General features: G+C 40.9%; 1 protein-coding gene across 1 annotated transcript; it reads left to right on the top strand.

The window, feature by feature from the left end:
• The first annotated feature begins 2,739 nt into the window (after positions 1-2,739).
• On the top strand, positions 2,740-11,990 carry fzd4 (frizzled class receptor 4). The gene is made up of 6 exons (XM_053321505.1): positions 2,740-3,357; positions 6,228-6,365; positions 6,551-6,934; positions 7,073-7,218; positions 7,814-8,061; positions 8,287-11,990. The coding sequence occupies exons 1-6, from the start codon at positions 3,094-3,096 to the stop codon at positions 8,703-8,705; spliced, it is 1,599 nt and encodes a 532-aa protein (XP_053177480.1). The 5' UTR covers positions 2,740-3,093; the 3' UTR covers positions 8,706-11,990.
• Positions 11,991-20,151: the final 8,161 nt, after the last annotated feature.

The raw sequence follows: 20,151 nt of genomic DNA, 5'->3' as shown, positions 1-20,151 counted from the left end.
AAGAAGGAGGAAGGAAGTAGGGAGGAAGGAAAGGAGGGAGGAAAGAAAGAGAGAAGGAGGGAAGGAAGGAAAGAAAGAAGGAAGAAGGAAGGAAAGGAGGGAGGAAGGAAAGATGGAAGGAAAGGAGGGAGGAAGGAAAGGAGAGAGGAAAGAAGAAAGGATGGAGGAAGGAAAGGAAAGAAGGAAGAAGGAAGGAAAGGAGGGAGGAAGGAAAGAAGGAAAGAGGGAGGAAAGAAAGAGAGAAGGAGGGAAAGATTGAGGATTGAGGAAAGAAGAAACAGTCAAAACAGACTGGGTCAATTTGACCCGGGAGGACGACAGGAGGGTTAAAAGGAGAGAGAGTGTGACTGGCATTGTTTACATCTGTCACTTTAAATGTATGTAACAGCTGTAAGTTCCCTTGTGTTTGCTCACCAGCTTATACGTCAATGCAGGAATATAAAGTTTAATGGGAAAGGCTGTTCTTTCATTATTAACTCAGTGGTTTTATGGCCTAAAGAGTAATTGTGGTCATTATCAGCTCAGTGTGACAGTCATTAGTCTGTCAATTCCAACACGTTGTCTGCTCACTGCTGCTATTCACACTCTACTGTGAAAGTAAACAGAGGGGACAGACTGTGCTGGTGGCTCAGCCTGATAATGGACTGTTACAACTCTTTACCTCACACTCCACTGACTTTTTTTTCTTCTCTCTATATTAATTAATTAACTGACTGGATTAAGTGTCGACCCACCAAAAAAAAAAAAAAAAACTGGGCTCATAAGTGTATAGGACTTCAGTTAAAACTTTTGTTTGGTTCAAAGTCGTCTCTGTTTCACGATCCGATCCCATCCATTCAAGTCTTTCTTTCACATGCAAGTACACACACACTCACTCACACACACACACACACACACACACACACACACACACACACACACACACACACACACACACACACACACACACACACACACGTACACCACGCCCCTGATAAGCATCAGCTCCAGGGCACACTCCATTGTTTCAGCTCAGTGCTAATTACTTTGGGTCTTGACCCCAGGTTCAGCCGCAGAGTAGCAGAGGGGGTTGGGTAGTTGTGTGAATGTGTGTGTGTGTGTGTGTGTGTGTGACTGGCCTGACAGAAGTGTGTTGGAGGTCGGGGGGTGGGGCGGCCCGGGTGGACAGGTCATTGCTGCTGCCAATCAATTGTCACACCGGATTGTCCTAAACATCACAGTGTAATCCTAGGATGGAAAGGAAAGCAAAGCAGCACAGCAGCACAATGAAAGCATCCAGCCACACTGTGCTGATGTTTTCCAAGTTTACAAGTAGTTATGTGACTCTTTTATCAACAGCAACTCCCACAAAAAAAAAAAAAAAAATCAGATGCATGCCAGGTAAAAGCAGTAAGAGCCAAGGAAAGAAACAGTAACAACTTCCCCCCTATTGCTTCCAGTTCCTTCTGTGCTGGTTTGTCTGCTTTGTGTCTCCGAGCAAAAAAAAAAAAAAAAAAAAAGATGGATTAGGTTTGAGATAAAGAAAAAGAAAAGGCACATACTTTGGAGGTCCAGCCGCATTTCCTCACTGTGTTTATGAGAGTGAAAGTGTTTGTTTCTGGGTCATGTGTGGAATGTCAATACTACGAGCTGCTATCTTGCTCAAAAATCAGTTGTTAGAAAGAAAGGGTCAACAGTAAATAATGTTGCTGTTGGTGACTGGACATAATAAGGGAAGTAGTAAGGATTCATATGGATTGAGATAAATCTGGAAATTGAAATCTCTTATCACAAAATATGTCTACTGGGCTCAGATCAAAGTTCATCAAGATCCATTATAACTCTGGATTCAGGTACTGAAAAGGCCATTGAGCTCTTACAGTGAATTTGATTACACCTGGCAGTTACTTCAACAGCCTCTGAATTATACAAATCACTTGGACAAAAACCACAAATCAAGATTTCCTTGAGCTTTTCCTCCTCTCGAAAAAACATTTGCACTTTCTCACCACTTACAAACGCATAGAAGCCAAAACAACATTCACAGCTAGTTTCATGCTGTAAAAGAGAAGTCTTCTCTCGGGGTGCCACGAGCAAACAAAACCTGTCCAGTATGTGCATTCATTGCAATGCAAAACAGATTTCCAATGCTTCAGCATCACTTAAGGCCCTACTTTCAATTACAATGTCATGAGCACTTAGAGCTGACGGGCCTTAAGAGGAGGGGAGTGGAACCTGTGGTGAAGTTCCAGACGGCCTTAAAAGACCATTAGAGACTTTACATATAAAATAAAACACACACACACACACACACTCACACACACACACACGCTGAAAAATCCACTTTTCATATGCTTATTTTCTACAAAAATACAGCCAATGAAAATATATGCAGGCCACATCAGCCGGTATAAATACAGGTTCTGGATATTGTCAGAATTAGTTGGGGAATGCTCACAGATTTTTCTTTGCAGGAGGAGAACAGAGAAGGAATCACAGTGAAAGAGCAGAAAAGGAAAGGAGAACAGAGAAGGGAAACACTGAAGGGAAGGAGAGAGGAGAGGAGAGGAAAGGAGAGGAGAGGAGAGAAGAGAGGAGGCTCCCTCTTCTATTTTCCTCTTGGATCCCGCCTCCTGGTCAGGGGTTGGTCAGGGAAACTGAACTCCGGCACATGGATTGGTCGGCCTCTCTTCTGGACAGGCAAAATAGAAAATAGTCTCTCCTCACAGACACAATAAAGTTTAGTGCTGGACGCTTGCAGGCAGCAGACGCAAAACCCGACCGCTGGATCTCATCTGTGCGCTGCGAGCTATTAACGGGAAACAACGCACGAAAGACTACAGGATTTATCCAAGTGGGAGGTTTTTTTTCAACCTGCGGAGGCACATGTTATTCTATTTTTTGACTATGCACGAATCTTGAAATGATTTACTTGTACTTTCTGGATATTTGAATCAACTAAGCGATTCGAGTTTGGATACTATCGCCTCCAAAACGCACGGACTATAACGCGCGGCTGTTTCCAGGACGGTTTCTTTTTTTGTGTGTGTTTTAAGGAGATATTGACTGTGCCAACATTCACACCGGACAGCTGGTCAGTGTTTTAAGGTGCTCATGCCCGGGATGATGGTGTCGCTCACCGGGGCAGCCTTGCTCCTGTTATCCGGGCTGCTCGGTTCGCTCTGCGTGGTGCAGGGTTTTGGCGAAGAGGTAGAGGAGATGACCTGCGACCCGATCCGGATCAGCATGTGCCAGGGTCTCGGTTATAACGTCACCAAGATGCCCAATCTGGTCGGCAACGTGCTACAGTCGGACGCAGAGCTGCAACTGACCACGTTTACGCCACTCATACAGTACGGCTGCTCCAGTCAACTCAAGGTACTGGACTGATTGTGATAGTGATTGAATGCATGTTAAGAATAGATTAGAATAGATTAGAATAGAATAACCAGTATGTTATTAAAAGCATGCACAGGATCTCTTACCCCCCACACACAAATTTAGGCACAGTGACCTGGATTCAAAGAGGCATGCCTGGGTTCAGATACTCTATATTTGCGTGTATGATGCCAGAGATAATGAGGAGCACAGATATTGCACTGTGCATTAGGTTGATTCCCATAGAGTTGGACTAAGTGGAGGGGGTCCCATCCTTCCTGTTGTGCCATGCGGTCATGCTAATTTCAATGAAAATGCCCCCTCTGTCTGTTGACATTCTGAGTTCATGCCCCACACAGCAACAGCTGAGTCTTCACTGCTATATACTGTACTGTCTTCTCGTTAACAATGGTGCCCTCAGTGTCCTTAGACAAATGCTGCTTGTTTGCCTCATGCACCATGTAAGAAGAAAAAAAAATAGATTGGTGCCCTTCCTTGTCTGTGAGACTTAACTTCAGCCTATAATTGGAGTGAGTAATGGTTCAACAGGGATCAGATTTTTTGTGAATATCAAGGACAGTGTGAGTGGACAGAGTTCTCACAGACATACACAGAAATGCTTTTTTTTAAATATCTACTACTTCTGTCTGGAGTATGACTGTGTTATTTCAGTGGATTATTAATGTGTACAGGTGTTTGGGGATAAGGGTGGAAAATTAGTTTTACATGCCAGAGAAATGAGTGTGTGTTAGTGCATGTGTGTGTGTGTGTGTGTATGTGTATGTGTGTGTGAGAGAGAGAGAGACAGCCAGACAGAACAGGGACCAACTGCAAACCACACTGTCCTGCTCCAGCTGAAAATTGTCCTGTAAGATTAGCTGACATCCCCCCCTCCCCCCTCTCTCACACACACACACACAGACATGCTAAAGAGGGAGGAAAGGGAAACCATATCCCGTAACATTTGCTCAAATGGGAGGCTTCCTGACTAGTAACCAGAGCAGCTTTTAGCACTGAAGTGGCGGCACTCAGGTTACCAACGGTTGGGGAAAACACCCAAGACGTATTATATTACCATCACTGATAGACTATACGCACAACTTTGTGAGAAAAATCGGAAATTGTATTGCATATGATTTAATATCTATCAACAAACTCTCACTATCACACACTATGGCAACTTTGCTAATTTGTACATTTCATTTAATCAAACAAGAAATTACTCAACACAACTATCAAACACGTGGTTCAGCCTGGGAACAAAGATTGTCTATTTGTAGAAAAGAAACTTAAAACAGTTTCCAGATCAGACACTCTGCTTTAGTTACATGAATAAAGTTGCCCTATAACACAGATACTGATCAGAGAGCAGTGTAACAAATTTGAGTTTAAAGGAAGTTCCCTTTCACTGAGATAACGGATTTTGACATCCCTTACTTCCTCACAGCCAGCGACACAGTGAGGAGTTATTGTATCACAGTTCAGACTTATAATCAAAAGATAAGTCTGTTTTGTCTGTAGACATAGAAACGTGAATATCCTGTATAGGTTTGTAAAAGAACAGCAGCTCACAGATTCTCCCTTTTTTTTTTTTTTTTTTTTTTTAAATCTCATGCTTGTTATTTTTATAGTCAAACTGTAACATGTTGCACAGATGTACAATTTCTACAGAAAGTAAAAGTTATATAATGTTTCCCCATGTATTTACTTCCCAACCTTGACACCCTTCTTGGATTCATGTTTCATATGAGCTCTGTTCGAGGGCTAATTTCAAGCTGGGATGTCCCCAACACTAGATCAAGGCTGCGAGCCCAAAACATTTTGTTCTTATTACGGTCCATTAAATATTTAGATATTTCTGAAATGAAAATGGCAGCTGACGTTCCACTCTAACACATTTGAACGGGTTGTAAAGTCAGCTATCAGCCCCTCTTCCAAGCTCCTGGAGTGTGTGTTTGTTTCTTTTACCTGGAGGTAGCTGAGTGAAATGTACTTTCTGCTTCTGCGTATTTTCATATCATGAGCCTGGCACAATTTTACACTCTGGCTTCAAACAGATTTCCCCCCTAAAGGCATGAAATTGCTTAAAATTGCAGCCTTTTGTAACCCTAGAGTTTGCAAAAGGCACTTCTTCCCCTCACATCACCACAATCTCAAACAGTCAAATATGACTTTGGTCTCGTCAATATCTTTATAACTCCAACTTAGATATCTATTTCAAAAAGTATTGCCATGGGACAGAGAAAACTGAGCCTTGGATTAGGGGGGATTATGGAGCATTACATGGCACATGCCCTCAGTGTTGTTAAATCCACAGATTGTTTTTAAAGACACAGAGTTGTATGCCTAACCTTGGAGCAGGTTAATGTTGGCAGCGCTGTCTCGACTCAAGTGTGGAGTTCTTTATTAGAAGTGAAAATAGAGAGCCGCCACTAGAAGAGGTGATGCAATGTATTGAAAGTGAAGGCAGGGGAAGCAGCGGAGTAGTCGGAGGTATATGGAAGCAGATGGAGGATCCACATGTGGAAGTACCATCTAACTGACATAATCTTATCTTAAATATATAGACATGGGGCCAAGGGGCATTCATAGCACTGTTTCCACCTCTTAAACAAGCACAACACTACCGGTATGATTTACCTTCTGCTTCACAGTTTGATTTAACTCTACTAGAACAAAGCCGTTCACTATATATCGTCATATTTCACTTTTTTTCTCTCCTTAGTAATAGCTCTTATTTGATAGAATACAACTCTCTCAACTTGCTCTTCAGCCATTCCTTACTTCCAACACAGACTATATACTATAAATATACTATGCGCAAAATGTTTTACATGTTATTTATTCATGTTATTCCTTTTTTTCTCCAGTTCTTCCTGTGCTCAGTCTATGTGCCAATGTGCACGGACAAGGTTCCCATCCCCATTGGTCCCTGTGGTAGCATGTGTCTGTCCGTCAAGAGGAAATGCCTCCCAGTGCTGCATGAGTTTGGTTTCATTTGGCCTGAGGTGAGTCGACTTATATTATAAATTGTATCTCTAGGTACGGAAGTAATGTGTAAAATGGTATATAAAGAATTAATGCATTAAAGCAAAATGTGTTCTATTAAAGACACATTTCAACCAAACTGATGTAAAAAAAAATGGATCACAGCCTTAATAAGAAACTATTTCCCATTATGTGTCCTCTCCAGGTCCTCAACTGCAGCCTCTTCCCACCTCAGAACGACCACAATCACATGTGCATGGAAGGTCCGGGGGATGAGGACCCTCCCTACTATCCAGTCCGCCATCCTCCCCATCAGGAGTGTCAGGCATTGGGATCTGAGCCTGAACAGTATACCTGGTTGAAACAGACGGAAAGCTGTGCTCTCCAGTGCGGCTACGACAGTGGGCTCTACAGACGGGGGGCAAAAGTCTTCACAGACGCCTGGATGGCGGTGTGGGCTGTGCTGTGCTTCCTCTCAACTACCCTGACGGTCCTGACCTTTCTGCTGGATTCACAGCGCTTCTCATACCCGGAAAGGCCCATTATCTTCCTGTCCATGTGCTGTAATCTGTACAGTGTTGCCTACCTGGTAAGTGGGATTGTAACATTTATATTAATTTATTTGGGGAGAATGTATAAAGTTTAATGGGTTAAATGCTCCTTTTTGGCTTTTAAAAAATAAATTCTCGTCCATTTCCTTATTCTTTCCTCTCTTTTTTCCCTGCAGGTACGGTTGACTCTGGGAAGGGAACGCGTTTCCTGTGACTTGGATTCAGCAGCAGTACCAATTCTAGTACAAGAAGGGTTAAAGAGCACTGGCTGTGCCATCGTCTTCCTTCTGCTCTATTTCTTTGGCATGGCCTCCTCACTCTGGTTAGTGCCAACACGCACACACACACACACACAAAATACACACACACACACTTTATTGTATTAATCCTTCATCTCTTTGTCCCACTTTTACCATTGTCATCGTCTGTTGTGAATTGACTTCGGTGGAACAATTGGAACACGAGACATGCATCCTGTTTTCTTTAAAAGCTAAATATCCTGTCTCATAACCCCCTGTACTAGATGGATTAATTTCCAAACATACAAAGACTGCCTTTGTGAAAAATGCCACCTTTTGAGTGTTTGTTGCACTGATGATGTTGCAGTGGAAACGCACTGCTGTCACAGCTCTTTTTCTTCCTTTCCTTTTTGCCCTTGTTTTCCTGTTTTTCTTCACTCTTCCCCTGGAAAAGCTTTAGAGCTCAAGGCGTTTCACTCTGTCTCTAAATAAGACCACAATCATCTGTTGTGTAACTTGTTACTGTTTGGTGTCATGATAAGCCAATTTACAACACAAGATTACATACACAAGTTTTGATCCAAGCAAAATTAATCCCAGTTCAGTAAAATAATCTGTACACATGGGTAGTGTTTGCCCCATCCCTCACTCTTCTTACTCTGTCTACCTCTCTTCCAGGTGGGTGATCCTGACCCTGACGTGGTTCTTGGCTGCCGGACTAAAGTGGGGTCATGAAGCCATTGAAATGCACAGCTCCTACTTCCATATAGCAGCCTGGGCTATACCAGCTGTTAAAACTATTGTCATCCTCATAATGAGACTAGTAGATGCAGACGATCTCACTGGACTCTGCTATGTTGGCAACCAGCAGCAGGAGGCGCTCACAGGCTTTGTAGTGGCACCACTGTCCACATACCTTCTCATAGGTAATTACAATATTATAACACAGTTGTTCCTAAATTTGCATTGATTTTTACTGAATCTACTTAAATATTGTGTTTATATGTAAGCTTGCAATACTGAAATCCACCACTTTGTCATATAGCAACATGCTGTATGGGCCTTCCTGCCATTCGTTTCATTGCTGCTGTATGTGATTGTTTCTATGTAATGATCATTAAACGACTCTTGTTTTCTGTATCAAACTTTAGGAACCCTGTTTATATGCGCCGGTTTGGTGGCTCTTTTCAAGATCCGCTCCAATCTGCAGAAGGACGGCGCCAAGACAGACAAGCTGGAGCGTTTAATGGTGAAGATTGGAGTGTTTTCCGTTCTCTACACTGTTCCAGCATCCACCGTCATTGGCTGTTACATCTACCAGCTCACACACTGGGGGGACTTCAAAGCCAACGTACGAGACTCATACGTTGCCTCGGAGATGCTTCGAATCTTCATGTCACTGCTTGTTGGCATCACGTCGGGTATGTGGATCTGGTCAGCCAAGACCCTCCATACCTGGCAGCGCTGCTCTGCCCGCCTACTCAGGGACGGCAGGGCGAGCCGAGGAGGCAAGAGGGCACCGGGCGAGGGCTGGATCAAACCGGGGAAAGGCAATGAGACAGTGGTGTGAGAGGACAGAAAGAGAGAACGGGACAGGAATGGACTTCTACCTGCTTCGTTCTCTCTAGCAGAGACTCGCTTCCCCCGAAAGAAAGGACAGAGAGGACACAGAATCAATGTGACACAGAAACTTAACAGGAGTTTCTTACAGAAGCCACTGGATGTAAATGCATCATAAAAAGCTCTCTGAGAGTCAAAGAGCATGTTTCACCCCGTCTTACTTTAACTCTGTGCCTCTATCAGGGGTTGGCACTGCCCTTAAATGTTGGAGTTAAGGAGGAGAAAAGGGGAGGACTGATATATAAAGTAGCAACAGTAGCCTCTCTACCTCTGTTTGACTTTCATTGCCCAGAGAGACAAAGAATGAAGGAGAAAGAGAGACGGAAAAGGCAGAATCCGAGCATCAATATGAAGACCAGACACATCAATAAGCTGTGTAGCACCACGTCTACCTCTCTGTCTCTCTTTTCTCTACAGCCCTCAGCAGAAGAGACTGAAGCTGCTGCTGGATACAGTAAATCTTACACCATTGTGTCTTTTTTTTTTTTTTTTTTAGGGTTTTGAAATTTACACTGGAGGGTCATGGTGCAGATATTATACAGATGTAGGCTGACGTTTCCCAAAAGTATCTGACACCTTGAGTCCCTGTCGGTTTTTATATCTTTGTGGGAAAATTTAAAAAAAGACAATGAAATACCAGACCAAAAAACAATGAAAATCTGATGAAAACATATCAAAAATGGCCTTAAATCTGCAATGTGTTTACATTTGAACAACCTTATTTTACTTCTTCTTTTTTTTTTTTTTTATAAATTATAACTTTTGTACAATATAAAAAGAGCAGCTGATTTTATTGCTCAGAATTTTTTGGGAAACCAGCTCTAAGCTGTAATAATGCACTATAATTATATACAATATGTGAAGTGTCTGTGCTTGTCACAAGTGCATTACCAGGGACGGCAGTGGTGAATCATAGTAATATATGGTAAATGATTATACAGTATAGACATATGCACAGAGCCTCTAAACAGGACGAGTTCGGTCAGTTGTCATTGGGGAGTTGTAGCACTGATACCAGAATCGAGAGGTATTGACGAAAAAAAATTAAGTAGAAACCTGCATCAGCATCAGCATCAGCATGGTGAAATGTGCAACCAATCAGCTATTTGAAAAGGAAATCTCCAATGTGTTCAAACCAATACACAACCACTGTTCTTACTAATATTGTCAAGATAAGGGCAGGCCGAGAAACACAAGGAGACATTTTAACTCTGTGTATATTCAAACAGGAAATCTGCTTCTTCAATTTCTTGCGAAGAGTTGGATGAAAGAATCAATACTACTCTCAAGTCTGTACTCTAAATATGAAGTACAAGAACTGAAGTGTAAAAATGAATAAAAATTGGACTATTTTTTGGCTAGCAGCAGTAATTTGCAGCAACCTTTATTGACCATACAGACTCAAGAATGGTATTGATCTTCTCATCTAAATCTCTTTACGCAAGAAAGCAAATAAGTGGATTCCCCAAAATATCAAAAGTCCTTATTAGCTCGTTCTGTGAAGTCATACCGCAATGAATTCTGGGAGTACCCCAGCTGTGCCTTTTATTGACCCATAAATGTGGAAGCCTTAAGGCATCTGGGAAATGTAGGCCTGTGTGTTTTACCTCAGTAGTCTATGAGAAGCTGAGCTAACTTTTCTCCTTGGAAACCCTGTACTGTATACGCTCTCGAGTTACCATGAAGTCCAGGAAATTAAATTATTCCCTCTGCCCTCTTTTCCAAACATTGGACCCGAGGCAGGTCAAAGAATTAGAGGTTATTAGACAATCACTTGCCAAAAGACACATTATGCAATAACAAAGACATGCACATATGCAGGTACATACATAGGAAGAGTCTAGTTCCCACGAATCTCACCCACCCACCGGCTCATGCATGACCATGTGATGATCACAATCAGACGGAAAAGAAACACCAATAACCTTTTTTTTTTTTTTAAGCCTGTCTGCTTTTCTTTTCAGTCAGATTGTCTGTCTCACTGAAGCATAATGATTCATTTTGGAGCATTTAATGAAGCGTATGTCTGCCTCTACCTGCATATCTATGTCGTCTGTCTTTACGGTGCTTTCAATGGCCACACTTTGCTTTCTACTGCATCATCATGGCTCATGTGCCTGACAATCAAATCCTCTTTTGGGAAAAAATATTTTTGTACAATTCATTTCAGAAGTTCTCATAAGATTTCCACTCATTGCCTCTACGGTTGCATTTTGTTGATTTTTAAAAAGCTTGCAGTTATTCTCTTTATCCACTTATAGGATGTACTGTAAGTTGTAAAACGTCACCTGACTCATCATGTCTTACCTGTTTCCTGTGGTCACTTTGTTTGCCTGACAATCTATCTAGTAAAAGCTCTTGCATTTCAGTGAGTCTTTGAATGTATTAAATGTGTGACGAGCATCACCTTAGGCTTTCTACAATCGAGTAGAAAAAGAAGAATTTGGCTCTGGTTGATTCAAAATGCACTAGAGCTGGAATACTTTGGAGCTTTGCCCACCTGTGTGCCATTTGAAACCAGATAGTGCCTGTCATACCTGCCACAGGTATTTTAAGTAAATATTTAGAATGGGGGAGAAAATTATTTTACAGGCTTGGATTGTTTTTCCCCATAACACGTTAAATGAGAGATATTTTGGAATATTCTGGTGAAACCAAGAACCCTGAGACGGTAAACCAATGTTTCTCAAACCAGAGTACCTTGGCACACTTATTGAATTTCCAAAGTCAAACAAACATTACATTGAGTTAAAGTGAATTAAATTAACCTCTGACCACCTCCCCTTCTGAGCTAATGCAGTTTCCCTCTTAGATTTTCTTAACGTTTGGCCGTCGCTTCTCGTATGACCACACTGAGCTTCAGGTGACATTTCTAAACAGTAACCGAATAGTTGTGCCTTGAATTATGGTGAGTGTTTGCCACAGCCTAATGAAAACCGAGAACCACTGGTAATGAGATTTGTAAAAATTGCTTTTGAGAATCCCAGATATGAATTGATGGTGGGGGTCAGTTCAACAACACTGATCTTAGCCTGTAAGGTCTAGACTGTTCCTTTGTGTAGATTGTCTTGATGATATCATCGATGTATTATAAGAAGAAAAAAAATGCTAATTTATCCTTGTAAAAAAAAAAGAAAAAAAAGTGACAAAAAAATTTAAAATTTGTTTGTTATTTAAGAGACACTTTTGTATCAGAAGAGCAAGATAAATAAAAACTTTTTGGTTTCCAATATGTTGATAACGTTTTGTGAGTGCATGTGTTTGTATAAATGTAGTCATGAATGTGTGTGTGAATTAAATAAGTTAACATCTACGTCTTTAGAGGTTTCAGAGCAAACATATCAAAGAGTTACTCATGCTGCTTCAGTGTATTGTGTGTGTGTGTGTGTTCATGCACCCAATCAAGCATTAGGAGACAGACTAAGATGAGTATGAGTGAGTCAATAGATGGATTTATAATGAGTCACTTATAGTTCGTGTAGTATTCTGCATGTTAAACTCTTAAGCCTGTCACCTGAGTGTTCCTCAGCTCATTGGTTGAACAATACTGCCACCTCTTGTCTGATGAGACAAATTAAGTTTCAGAGCTTTATCAGGCTCTGACATGTTCGCAGCCACTTATCCTCCCTAACTCAGATACTACTACACTCCGATCTATACAGCAGTGACTCTGTTTTAATCTCCTTGCATTTCTTGTTAACAGTTTCTCTGGGTTAGGATACAGATTACTACATAACCACTAAATTTGTTTTGACTCCTCAGTGGAAACACAGTGATTATACTGTGTATACATTGCTGTACCATCAATCACATCTCATCAGCTCTGAACTTACAACCCCACCTACACACACACACACACACACACACACACACACAAACACACACACTTGCAGCACACCCAGAAACATCCAGAGAAGCACACATGCACCTCCTTTCACTTCAAAATCAATTATAATTTGGTTTTACAATTAGGCTTGATGCATGTTTGGTTGTAATTTAGCAGCCCAGGGCTAAAATTGCATTTGGAGAAAGCAGTTAATTCTGGGCATGTTTGACTGTGTGCGTGTGTGTGTATGTGTGTGTGTATATATTTGTGTGTGTTTGAGAGAGCGCGATAGAGGAGGAGGGGGATGGGGAGGGGGGGGGGGGTCCAAATATCTAAGTCTGCAGCTCAGATTGCCTTCCTGTAATTTACTGAGTGAATGAGTGTTTGTTTAAGAGCTCCCTCAAAAGCCTGAGGTAAAGGGAAAGTGACAGCATCTACTGCTCTATTGTTTCCAGATGTGGTTCCACTAACATACACACACACACACACACACACACACACATACAGTGCATACACAAAAACTCATGTTCACAAACTGACATGCACATTCACACAGGGAGAAATTAAATGCTCTAAAGCTCATATGGTAAATGGTGGTTATATTTATATGAGTGTGTGTGTGTATGAGTATACGTTAAAGCAAACTGCACATTGTTGTCTCGTTTTTCAGTCTGTTACAACCTCACAGTTCACATTTTTTACTGAACACCACCAGTTCTTCTTCATAGCAGTGGTTTCTGTGGTTATTTAGAGATGCATCATCAACTTGTCATACACACAGCAACCCTTAAACGCCAGCCTTAAAACTAACCAAAAATTACACTTTTTACTTGAATTCCTGCTCAGGAATGACAGCTTTTGTAACCGGTGGGTATCCGCTATTGTGTAATTTGGACACAATCAGTTCATACCATAAAATGCACACACACACACACACACACACACACACACATACATACACCATGTTCCAATCTGTTAGCAAACAGTATGTTAGCTTTTTTTTTTCTTCACAAAGCTGAAACGTGAAAGGGTCCCATTAAAATTCCTTGGACTAATATTCCTGGGAAGGCATTTTCAGAGTTGGGCTCCCTTGTGTGTAATTGTGTGTATGTATCTGTGTGGGTTTGTGTGTGCACACATTGGTGTAAATGTGTGTAAAGGGGGGTGTACCAAAAAGAAAGAAACTAGAATAAAAAGTAACAGAGAGAAGAAGAAAACCCCCCGAAACAGAGAGAATCAAGAAAACGAAAAAGGAGAAGTAAAAGAGAAATGAAATGTATAGACACAAATTGAAAACAAAGAGTAAGCGAGAGGGATTGAGTGAGAGGAAGAGAGAAAAGGAAATCTGTCATCCTCCAACGGCAGATTGCTGCAGCTGTTCCCCCTCAGCAATGTCGAAATCATTTTCCCATTCTGCTCAGCGTCTAGAGCTGTATGAATAGTTTTGAGTAATGGCCACCACTGGGGATTCTAGGTGACGTAGTTGTCTTGGCCTACGAGCCAATTCAGCAACAAGGACTTGAAAATCCCGGTTCTTGGGCCAAACAAGCTAACAAGCTGAGACTGATATTCAAAAGCCCAGCCAAGGGAAAGATTGGAGAATTAGTCACCATCAAGTAGAGACAGAGAGCTGTTTATCCATGGCAGGGAGTGTGAAAGATTTAATTCATTTTAAGGCAGATCAAGATATACTGCGTTTAAGTCAGAGGTGGAAAAAAAAAACTGTTATTTAATTTTAATTTTAAAGTTAAATTACCAGTCAATTTGATTGCAAAGTAAATCATGTGTGTGCTGTGCTTTGCTGTGGTGGAACTGCACTGAACACCACGGAAATGCTGAATGACTTTGATTTAGACTAATCAAGTAATTCACACACATGTATTATACTTTTGGCTTTACAGCGACAGAGCTGCAGTATTTTAAAGTTTGTTGCACTTCTTTTCTTTGTGGAAGTGGAAATTAACCACTTGTCACCACTAGATGTCCCTCTTTACCCAGGGCACCCTATTTGGTCACTATTGACATCTGTCAATGAACAGTCTCTTCAGTCTTTAATTGTACCTTAGTTATTGGCAACAGACATCCCCCCTTTATAAACCTTACTGAATTTCAAAAGGAGAGATCAATCTGATTACCTGAACTTTTAAATATATGCCAGAAATCTAACATTTTGAGCATTTTATCATTTGGGGAAAAAAACTGATATACCAATACCCAATACTAAATGCTCTCTTTTTCCCAAATTGAAAATCAGTATACCTCACTACATGAATATGCAGGTGAATACTTCAACTGGCTAGATGTTACTAACTCTTGTTTAATAATAATAATAACCGCCTACCACAAGTTACATGTGATATAGAAATAAATGTGTTTCAGGGGTGCCAGTTATTGTGTGTACAGGCAGTGCTGTTAGAGCAGAAGCAAATGTTTTGCAATGAATAAATGTGTTGTCATGTGGGAGAAAGGCTGAGGGATTGCATGTTATTTCAGCAGGAGATTTGTCAACTTGGAAATGTCAACCGGTCAATACAGTCTCTTCATCTTTCTTTCTCGCTCCGTCTCACACACGTAGAGTGTTGCACACACAGAGCGAACAAATACAAGGAGAGAGAGAGAGAGGAAAGATATAGAGACAACAGACTGCATGTGAAATGTAAAAGGGAATTAAAGGACAAAAATGGGGAGGACACGTGCAGTTAGGGAGAAGAAGAAGAAGAAGAAGAGAAAATGAGAGTGGAGACGCTGTGTGGTTATGGAGGAAAGTCAGAGAAAAAGATGGAGGGAAGCGTCTAACAAGCGGAACATAATAAATGATTCCATTGTTTTCCTTAATCAGAAAGCTTGTTTGGCAAGACGAATAACTGGAAATGACTCATACGAATATAATCTATCTCCATGGGTCTGTCTGTTTCCTATGAGTTTTTCTTCTTGTGTGTCTGCATTCACAGTGTATAGGGCTGGCAGGCACAGAGAGACCCAGACAGACTATAGCAGCTCAGTTTCTCAGTGTCATTTTTCTATGTTCTGCTAGTTTGTCATTTGAATAGAAACATTTCACTTGGTTTCATCACCGCCACTGACTGTCCTAGCTCTGAGTCCTCACTGGAAGAAAAAAAAGGTACTTACTATAGCTTTAAAAAATGTTTAGGCTATTTCATGTTGCTGTGCTGTTTTCAATTGTTGTTTGTCCATTTTTCTCCTCACTGGCATTTTTCTGTCAGTGTGACCAAATATTCCCCCTATGAGCAACCACTTGCTGACAGCAGCAAGGAAAAAAACTCCCATTTAACGGGGAAAAACGTCAACTGAAACCGGGCTGGACATCTGCCTTTACTGGTTAGGGTTGAGAAAGAAAGAAGGAAGGAAGGATAACAGCAATGATAATAATAATAATAATAATAACAATAGGGGTATGACTAATGATAATAATGATAGCTGAATGCATGGGTGTTAAGCAGGACTTGGCCAGTAAATTACTGGACTTTCCACTTATAACCGTTTCTGGCATAAAGAAACTGTTGAGCACATTAACCCACTCAACACCACAATGTGTTGTTTTACAGTCCTGTATGCCTTCGGACACAAAGCCAAACTAATCAAGTTTCTGGCTCCAGATTCATAATAATTAATGAACAGGCAGAAGAGAGGTGTCAATCTTCTCGTCCCTCCCTTTCTTGCCCTTTTTTCCTTTCTTTCCTTCTGTCCTTCCTTCTTTCCTTCCTTTCCTCCCTCCTTCCTTCCTCCCTCCTTTCCTTCCTCCATTCCTTCCTCCCCCTTTCCTTCCTCCATTCCTTCATCCCCCCTTTCCTTCCTTCGTTCCTTGATTCGAGGACAACAGGAGAGTCAAACTAAGACACACACACACACACACACACACACACACACACACACACACACACACACACACACACACACACACACACACACACACACACACACACACACACACACACACACACACACACACAGGTTTTTACAGCTATCCATCTTATGATATTGCATTGACTTCCACTCACTGTGGACAATCTAACCCAAACTCAAATTCATGCCTAACCATGACCTTAACCTGATCTAAACCTTCACAAGCATAAGAGTGGTATCAATCTTCTCGTCTAAAGCTCCTTTCACAGCTGACAGAAAAACAACAACATGTAGCTTTTGTCTTCAGTAGGAAAAGGGTACAATCTGCATTCACTCCTGGGTCAAATGACTCTGCAGTAGTCATGAGTATTCATCAGCTCCAGCGCCGATCGGCAGTGATGGAAACATGACACCCGGGTGAACATTGCTCATTTCTGCCCTTTTTTCTGGCTGCTCTTTCATCTGTTTCAGTTTCATCCATATGTTTATATATGGTCCCTCTGTAATAAAGTAATACATTATTTGTTATTATTTGAACTTACAGAGAGACCATACATGAACATATGGTCTGATCCATATGTTAATGTAAGCTGGAAGTCCACCAAGAGTTCACAAACATCATAAACACACCTGGCTGTCACCTGCACAGCATGGTGCGGTTAAACCAGAGACACTGCAGCTACACCTCATTTATATACAGTCTATGGGCTACACACACTCACACAGCATGGCACGGCTATAATAACAATTCAAGCCATGATAACTAGCTGCTAGCTGTGACACTGAACATGACCTAACAGGAAAAAGGAAAAAAGAAAGGGAAACTCGTTAATGGCAATGGGAAGGGAGTCAATCACCTATATTAGTGAGTTTACCCACGTTTAAAAAAATATAAAATATACTTGCTATTTAGAATAGAATAGAATGGAATGGAATGGAATAGAATAGAATGGAATGTAACGGAATAGAATAGAATAGAATAGAATAGAATAGAATGGAATGGAATAGAATAGAATAGAATAGAATGTAACGGAATAGAATAGAATAGAATAGAATAGAATGGAATGGAATAGAATGGAATAGAATAGATCTTTATTGTCATTGTTACAAGTACAACAACATTTTAAAGTGCTCACCAGTCAGTGCGTCATTCATTCATAATAAAAAATAAGAATAAAAATAGAATAATAGAACAATAGAAATAAATAAAAATGAAAGAAAAAGATAATCAATAATAAATACTATACATAAAAACAGCCCAAGTACATCCTGTCATTGCACAGCCCTATTCCAGTCCGTTGTATTTTTGATGTGACAAGGGTATACACCTCAGTAAGAGAACAAGTTAGTATGATAAATATATTTCCAAAATATAAAACTATTTCTGTAACAACACTCCCAGAGGGTAAAATGTCTCAGACTCCGTACCAGACAGGAGAATGAAGACGAGGACTGAGGATGATTTCAAGGATTAATCCTCCTGTTGTCCTCGAGTCAAGGAAGGAAGGAAGGAAGGAAGGGAGGGAGGAAGGAAGGAAGGAAGGAAGGAAGGAAGGAAGGAAGGAAGGAAGGAAGGAAGGAAGGAAGGAAGGAAGGAAGGAAGGAAGGAAGATAACTTTTCCAAAGTATTTCAATGGTGTATTTTTGTGTGCATGAATGAATGTGCACTTTAGTTCTTCTATCTTGTTTGGATGGCTTGCATGTCTTTACATTATGTGGTATGGCATGCTCATCATCTCACATTCAAGTGTCTTTGTGGATGTGTATCAGTGTACTTTTGTTCACTTGTGTGTCAGTGACTTTTTACTCCTAGTTTAAAAACTTCAATGGATGCCTGAATATCAATGAGACAATTAGCTAAAGCCTATGATCCAGGACTCACTGTGCTGTGCTTATTAGGACTGGTCCAAAACACTGCAGCTGCACCACTGTCACACCAATATGGAAATGAAGTACCATGCATACACAAAAACACACTAGGTGACAAACCAAAAAGGCAACAACAGATAATACAAAGAAAATGGGGGGAAACGATTGAATGCATGGGGAGCAAAACAGGCCTGCAGAGTAAAAGATGGCATCTATTTGTCTTTATTGTTTTATCAGCCACAGGACTTCTAAACACAGAGAGATATTTCCTTTGCCCTATCCATTTGTCTTCTTAGTGCAATAATTGATTTTAAAAATGTACAGGTAGTAGACAAAAATCAACCATTTTTAAACAACATTGTATCAAGCACCTACATTTAAAATGATCTATAAAGAACTATAACATAAAATCTGCTCAATGCCCATGACATCATCCAACCCAACCTATGAATATCAAGTGAATTATAAGTTTTGGATTGGGGACATGTGTTAGACTTATTTTTAACCCGTGTCACACATTCAACAGGTCTTTTTTGTATGTAAGTATGTCAGAAAAACCGCCTCAGGAAATGTAGTGACGGTATTATTGGCAGCTTTCCTTTGAAATGTGAAACAGCGATGAAACTGGGTAAAATGAACAAAAGGGCTGTTCATTATTTGAGTTCAACTCCAGCTGAACAGAAAAGTGGCTAGTTTCTTTATTGACTTTTCAAAATTATTTGAAGTCCGCATTTTGCTGTGTATGTGTGGAGATAATTCACTTTTTAAGATAACAGAACCACTAGCGCTTTGATGCTTGACAGAAAACCATTTTGACTCTAATGATCGATCGGCCTTTTTAAGTGAAGACTGTGACAATTCACAGTATGAAAAGCACAGGTGTAAATGGTAGTTTTTCAGTTTCAGGGCCCTGGTTTGGTGCATGCTGGCTTAGAGTGGAACCATTGTTAATGTCAATACTAACATCTGAGCTTCTCCTGCTACTAGCAATCCAAATGTCTCCTGTGAAATGGGGTTATTGAAGTGATGTGAATTTGAATCATGTGAAATGCCTGTGTTTAACCAAAATGTTGTGGGTTCACACTTGAAGGGCAGGTCCATTATTATTCTCTAGCTTCACCTTAAGGCCCATTTATGCTCAAAGTTAAATACGGATACAGACGGAGCCTTCTGTCCGTGCTCTGCGTTCATTTCGTCCGTATTTCTGCACGTTTCCATAAAGCTTACGGATACGGACCAAACGGAGCAGTACCACCGGAAACCACGGGGGGGAAGTGTTGTTGTCGCTACTCGATACGTAGCTCTAGTGAGACACGAAGAAGAAATAACAATGGAGGAACTTTCTGAGGAAAGTTTGTGATAGTTGGTTAGAAACTTTAAACATATCGTTTTTGTCTTTTATACAAGAGGAACATTATCAATATCTCCTCCACAGTCGCCATGTTTGTTTTTGAGTTTGTTGTTGTCATAAACTTTTGACTCTGTGCTGCCCCCTGGTGGATGTATTGGTTAACATCCATGCCAACGTAAAGGACGCATGGAAGTATGAGAGCAGTGACGGTAACACCGTTTGAAACAGATGTATACATTTTCGTACATCCGTTGAGCATAAATGGGCCCATAGTGTTCAAATCAGAAAATTCAAATTTTGGTTAAAGTACGTATGTTTTAGCATCAAAAGCCTTTCTAAAAACTTTTTCTCACATGACCTGACAGGTTTCTGCATGATGACGTTGCAATGCAGAAACTGATATAAACCCCCTAGCACTTGCTGCTGCTGCTGCTAGTCTGATTAATGTGCACGCACACACACACACACACACACACACACACACAC

The sequence above is a fragment of the Scomber japonicus genome, chromosome 6 (genome assembly GCF_027409825.1).
Source record: "Scomber japonicus isolate fScoJap1 chromosome 6, fScoJap1.pri, whole genome shotgun sequence".
NCBI classification, from domain to species: Eukaryota; Metazoa; Chordata; class Actinopteri; order Scombriformes; family Scombridae; genus Scomber; species Scomber japonicus.
The sequence above is the reverse complement of the archived record's forward strand: the minus strand, read 5'-3'. Positions and strand labels throughout refer to the sequence as shown.